General features: G+C 41.6%; 1 protein-coding gene across 1 annotated transcript; it reads left to right on the forward strand.

Annotated features, from left to right (window-relative positions):
- Nucleotides 1–338: 338 nt before the first annotated feature.
- LOC147425933 (uncharacterized) lies at nucleotides 339–2521 on the forward strand. The gene has a single exon (XM_086498557.1). It carries the CDS (start codon nucleotides 693–695, stop codon nucleotides 2346–2348), a length of 1656 nt encoding a protein of 551 aa, XP_086354683.1. The 5' UTR covers nucleotides 339–692; the 3' UTR covers nucleotides 2349–2521.
- Nucleotides 2522–5984: the final 3463 nt, after the last annotated feature.

A 5984-nucleotide genomic window follows, 5' to 3' on the forward strand; every position in this document is an offset into this window, starting at 1 on the left:
GCCATTTGTTCTGGCGTGCTAGCAAAAAGGGTCCAGACTCCATCATCCTCGACCTCCTTTAGCACCAAGCCATGATCCATGGACCATCATCGACTTTTATCAAGTTGTCAAAAGAGGTGGTCGTTGCCAAGCCATGAATGATAAATGGGGAAAACATTGGGGCCCGGCCGCCTAAAAGGAGGGGAGGGGATCCAATGGCCTACCTACCTGATAGCGGTTTCTAAACTGCAAAAGCGGTTTTTCCATAACCGTGTGGTTTTACATGTGACCTGTTTGACGTTGGGGTTATGAGCTGGCCCAAATAGCGACTTTAATAACTTCATAATACTCGACCCTTGGCTTGCTTTTGTTCATCTTCTTCTCTGTACATTATGTCTCTCTAATATAGCAGCCATGGCGAGCTTCCCTCCTCCCATTGCCCTCAGAATGCCTCTTTCCAAACACACTCATGGTGCCCTGGTGGGTGGAAACCATACCTCCGCTCGTTTCTGCACCCGATAAGCTGTTTTCTCTTCCCTTCTTGGGCTCTCCCTTTCGCTCCTCAATTCGTTGAGCAGGCCTCAAAATTTATGACTCTTCGAGGTCTTTGATCTGCATCCGCCTGGGGCTGTCGGAGGCCCTTCTCGCAGGTGAAGAAGCCATAGCTGCTTCTGTGCGGGTCTGCTGATTGATTATTCCTGTCCACCTTCGCCATGACATCGTGGCCACAGAAAAGTCCTGGTGACCGCAAGGTTGTCATACGCAGGTTCATTCTGTCCACCATCTTTTTTGCTTTCATATTCATAGCTCTGCAGGCCCTTTATTTCGCCAAAGACAAGGCATCGTGCGCAGAAGCTGGTGGTGCCTGCTTTGTGCCACATTTGAAAGGGCATACTTCCAACAAAAATCAAGGTCTTGTGCGTGTCAGCGATGGTGCTCATGGCTTGGGGCACGGCTTTCCTCCCCTCAGTACAGGCTACATCTCAGAGGGACTTAAGCCGCGCTATAATTTCAAGTCCTATGAAGAATACGTTAATCTCCAGCTGCGGAAAACTCTCAATCCCAAACTCAGAAGTCTTTGGACGTCCAAGGACTGGAGAAGAAAGGTGGACGTTTTCTCGTCTGTATTCCAGAATTTGATGAATGAGGGCCTCCTCAAGCCCAGTGATAAGGTTCTGTGTATTGCTGCCAGAGTTGGCCAAGAGGTCCTAGCACTGAAGGAAATTGGAGTAGTTAATGCCATTGGTGTTGATCTTGTTCCTTCTCCCCCTCTTGTTGTCAAGGGAGATATGCACAGATTGCCATTTAAGGAAAACAGTTTTGATTTTGAGTTCTCTAATGCATTTGATCATGCTTTATTCCCTGCCTTGTTCGCCTCCGAGGTGGAGAGAACTTTGAAACCGGGAGGGATTCTAGTCCTCCACCTTGCTCTGAAACAACGACCAGACAAGTACTCTGCTAATGAATTGAGTAAGGTTGACCCTATCTTGTACCTCTTCAAGAATTTTGAGGTGGTGCTTTCGAAAGATGTTGATGCTTTTGGTTTAGACTTGGAGGTTGTTCTCAGAAAGCCGTCAACTCAGGTAATAGACAATATTGAAGCAGGCAGATGCCCATCCTCGGGGTCTAAGAGTCAAATTTTAGCAAGGGCAGAGCCTCTAATCATGGAAGAACCACTCAAGCCATGGATAACACTGAAGCAGAATGCTGAGAATATCAAGTACTTGCCAAGCTTGATGGACATAAGCAAATTCCATGGCTTTGTCTACATTGATGTTGGTGCAAGAAGTTACGGCTCTAGTGTTGGCAGCTGGTTTGTGAAGAAGTACCCTAAACAGAATCAGAAGTTTTCTATCTATGCCGTGGAAGCAGATGATGCTTTCGCCGCTGATTATTCAAGGCGAAAGAATGTAAAGCTTCTACCTTTTGCTGCCTGGGTGAGGAATGAGAGCTTGGTATTTGGGGCCAATCCAGAAAACAGGGCAGCAGAAGGGGATATTGGCATGGGCAGAATTCAAAGTAGGTCTGCCATAGACAACTCAAACAGTATGCTGAGCTTGCCATCTGTCAGCAAGTTTAAGAATGTGCAGGGCTTTGATTTTTCTGAATGGCTTATAAAGACTGTTTCTGTGGATGATTTTGTGGTACTTAAATTGGATATTGAGGGTACAGAGTTCGATCTGTTGCCAAGAATGCTGGAAACAGGTGCAATTTGCCTTGTTGACGAGCTTTTCTTGGAGTGTCACTACAACAGGTGGCAGAGAACAAGTTCTCTTAGAACCTCAAAGTTTACAAGGACTTATAGTGAGTGCGTGTCTCTCTTTCAAGCTTTGCGAAACAGTGGAGTGCTGGTTCATCAGTGGTGGTAAAATGTGTTGGGGTTGTCTCAGCAAGGTTTCTTTGGATTGTTTTAGCAGCTGCAAGTAGGCAGTGTTTTTTTTAAAATTCTTGTCTGTTACAACAGAATGCATGTAATGCTGAACTGGGATGCCTTGATGGCACTTATTTTGACATCACAAGCTCTTGGTTTGTCGTTGTGCTAGCTGGATAATTTTTGATCATTCTCCGTCAATTGGGGTGAGTTGGGGTGAGAGCGAATTCTATGCATCTTTATTGCAGTTAAAAGTGAATCATGAAATAACAATTGGCTCCTAGCTCGATAATTTTTTATCACTCTGCGTCAATTGGGGTGAGAGCGCAATTTATGCTCATCTTTATTGCAGTTGTAAAGGATTGGCTGTGGGTTCGTTGTTCATTATTGGCGGATTTAGTTTATTCTCTTCACAATTTGAGGGTTTTCTACCGGGAATTTGCTCAAGGGATAAGCTCTACTTCATTTCTTTGGAAATCTAAAATCTCTGTTGTAAGTTTGTGACACTTAAGCTTGAACATGATCTAAAATCTCTGTTGTGAATTTGTTACATGTTAGCTTGAACACGCAGCTTTGGCATAAGAGGTGCAGCTCAAAGTTGTTGGGCCCCTCGGCTCCACTGTTTCTGTCAAACCAGCGATTGCAAAAAATCTGGGGTTTAGTGGGCTAAGATTGCAAGATCTCGGCTGGTAAAGTATTACAAGTGTAAGTGGGAAAGCTCTATGCTCTTGACACCACATGTGAAAGATTGCCTTACTCTAGATGCAATCATCTCGATCACCTCTACTTTCACCTTGAGGGCATGAACTGCCCTTGAGAGAATTCACTAGGTGATGGGTAGGCACGGTGCGTTGTAGGTCACCTGGCGGGAGTAGGAGGGGAATGCTAGCACACCACATGAGGGCCAAAGGAAGGTGAAGGCAGGGAGGTGTTGCAAGCAAGTTTAAGGGAATCTTCTAAGGCATCATGTGAAAAATGCATTTTATTTTTAAGTGCGCCAAATGTGTATTACGAATCTTTCACAGATTTCGCTTATTTCCTTTGCATGGTAAGTGTGAATGGGACATTTGCATGGATGCCTTGTGGGAGGAGGCTTTCAATGTAGGTGGTTGCCTTTTTGTCGCAATTAGTGAGACTCTTCCGGAGGCGATGGTGTTGCACAGAAAAGCTCAAATTTAATGCGAATCAGGAAGATCAGTGAGAACATTTTTTGTGCTTTGTAAATAAACCTCCCTTAATGTGGTGCCATTTCCCTTCATCTTACAAGATGCAATAGTAAATGATTTCATCCTGAAGAGGCTCTTGGTTTTATTTTCAACTAGCTCGCGCAACCCGCCTACCGGTGGGATTCGCTCGCTCTTACCACCTCACTATGTGTGTATTTGTGTGTGTATTTTTATACATCTCTCCATGACGCACACACGATCGACACTATCCGTCTTTGGTCCCTTTAGACTACTCTTGCTACATTTAACCTTTTTGCATCCTTCTCTTCTTCTTCCTCCTTTTGCACACACACATACACACACAGAGAGAGAGAGAGAGAGAGAGAGAGAGAGAGATTACATAAAAGCACATCGGTAAAGAGACAATTCAAACGAAATAAATAAATCAGTTCACATATTGCAAAAAAAGCTCAGGAATATATCTATATAGCACTCTTAGTTGTGCTATTTCAATAGGATCAAGATATTGATCTGGAGCTCTATACACTTCTCTTGAATCTATTTTTTGAACCCCAGCTCAAGTAAATCTTGTAATAGCGAATCAACGCAAGATCTTGCTTTAAGAGCATGAGCCTAAGATTGGGAAAAGAAATAGGAATTAAACAACCCGATGTAAATCGTGTTTAACTCTTCATTTACATATGACCCCCAAGCAATGTAGTTTTTCTCGATCACTTCCCATGCCCATTGTCATCCCATTCAACTGGTAACAAATTTTGTTCAAAGACATCAACAATAATATTTTTTACACTTAAAAAAATATTCACTATTTTGTGGGCCGTTTAATTGGTTGCAAGAAAAGAGGGCAACATTAGTACTCAAAGCCTAAAATTATTGAGTGAGAGAGAGAGAGAGAGAGGGGGGGGGGGGGGGGGGGGGTGCGGGGGAAAGAGAAAGAGAGAGAGAGAGATGATAAAGTGGCCACTTGTTAAAAGTGCACTTAAACACTTCAAAAAAGTATAAGCGCAATACGAACACTTCAATTACTAATTGTCATGTCAAAATAGAGCTACATTGCCAAAAAGTGTCAAGAGATCCATTAGATCAAAGTCTTTACAACAACCTCAATGTTTTTGTTTACAACGACTCATATTTTACTCTATAATTGGATGGCTGAGGATCACTCCAATATATCCCATAGATAAACTTCACAATTCATTTCAAAACTTCAAACCTCTCATATGAAATATAAGATTTATGATTGTGATATATCTTTCGCAACTGAATATCACTACCACAAACATTGATATAATAATTATCAACCATATGTAGTTCTTGTAGGACTCTGATCAATTTTATCTCGCTCAATATTTGTGACACTTTGCATAGTGAAATGCTTAAGCGTCCACAATTTCCATACCATCCATTTGCATATGAATACGCCTAATGATGCCACCAATACCATGTACCATTTCCTTGACAAATGTACTCTTTCTTAACTTTCGAATAAATAAGCATCTTTATATGTATTGAGAGAATAGCCCATACATCATGACCCATGTTAACCTACATTAGCAATTAGCAAAGTTCTCTCTCTCTCTCTCTCTCTCTCTCTCTCTCTCTCTCTCTCTCTCTCATTAACCTATGTAGTAGATAAAAACCCACTTCAATAAGTCAACAGTAAGTAAAAAAATATGGTTTCTAGAATGCGTAGACAATGGATCAAAGTGTTTGATCATCTAGAGAAGTTAAGCCTACGACACACTCTACTTGGAACTCTCAAGATCCAAGGTCCAACACGTCGAACACTACGACTAAGGCGTCAAGGTGAGTCACCCAAAGAATAGATTCTAAACATCCATTCATTTACTCCATAGGGACTGTATGAAAAATTGCAATTGAGAGGCCGTTGCATACCTAACACTAGTACAATGATTCGCATATCATCTATATCAAACTCTATGTGATAATAACTTACAACACTTCTAAAATATCGTGCTTCATATAATGCCAAGACAGAATGTCTGCAATAATATTGAAGCATGCAATGAAGATAACAACCAACCATTCATACATAAAAAGTAACAACACATTTTGCGTCATATGGATTCAAGTTCAAGCTATACGCACCGAAAGATCTCAAAATCCTCGATAATACAAACAATATTCTCAGCATGTGTAGGACCCCTCCACAATGGAGGATCTAGAAAAAAATGTCACACGTGTAAATATACAAAATAAAGACCACAAAGTTCTCATTTATGATAAAAGTAAGTATCAAAGATAAGGTTTTATATACCTCTAATATAAGAAGGTACATCATTGAGGGTGTACGAAACCATGATGTATTGTGCCATTCTTTATCTGCTCTAACAACGGAGATTTAGAAGTTTTAAGACGAAGAGAGATGGAATAGAATTAAGAAGACTTTGACGATTATACCGTAGAGAATCGTGCCCTTCTTTCTT

Source organism: Adiantum capillus-veneris, chromosome 24, assembly GCF_014529385.1.
Source record: "Adiantum capillus-veneris isolate H3 chromosome 24, ASM1452938v2, whole genome shotgun sequence".
Taxonomy (NCBI): Eukaryota; Viridiplantae; Streptophyta; class Polypodiopsida; order Polypodiales; family Pteridaceae; genus Adiantum; species Adiantum capillus-veneris.

Excerpts from the sequence above, each read along its gene's own strand:
- LOC147425933 (XM_086498557.1), top strand. The coding sequence starts at position 693 with ATGACATCGTGGCCACAGAAAAGTCCTGGTGACCGCAAGGTTGTCATA.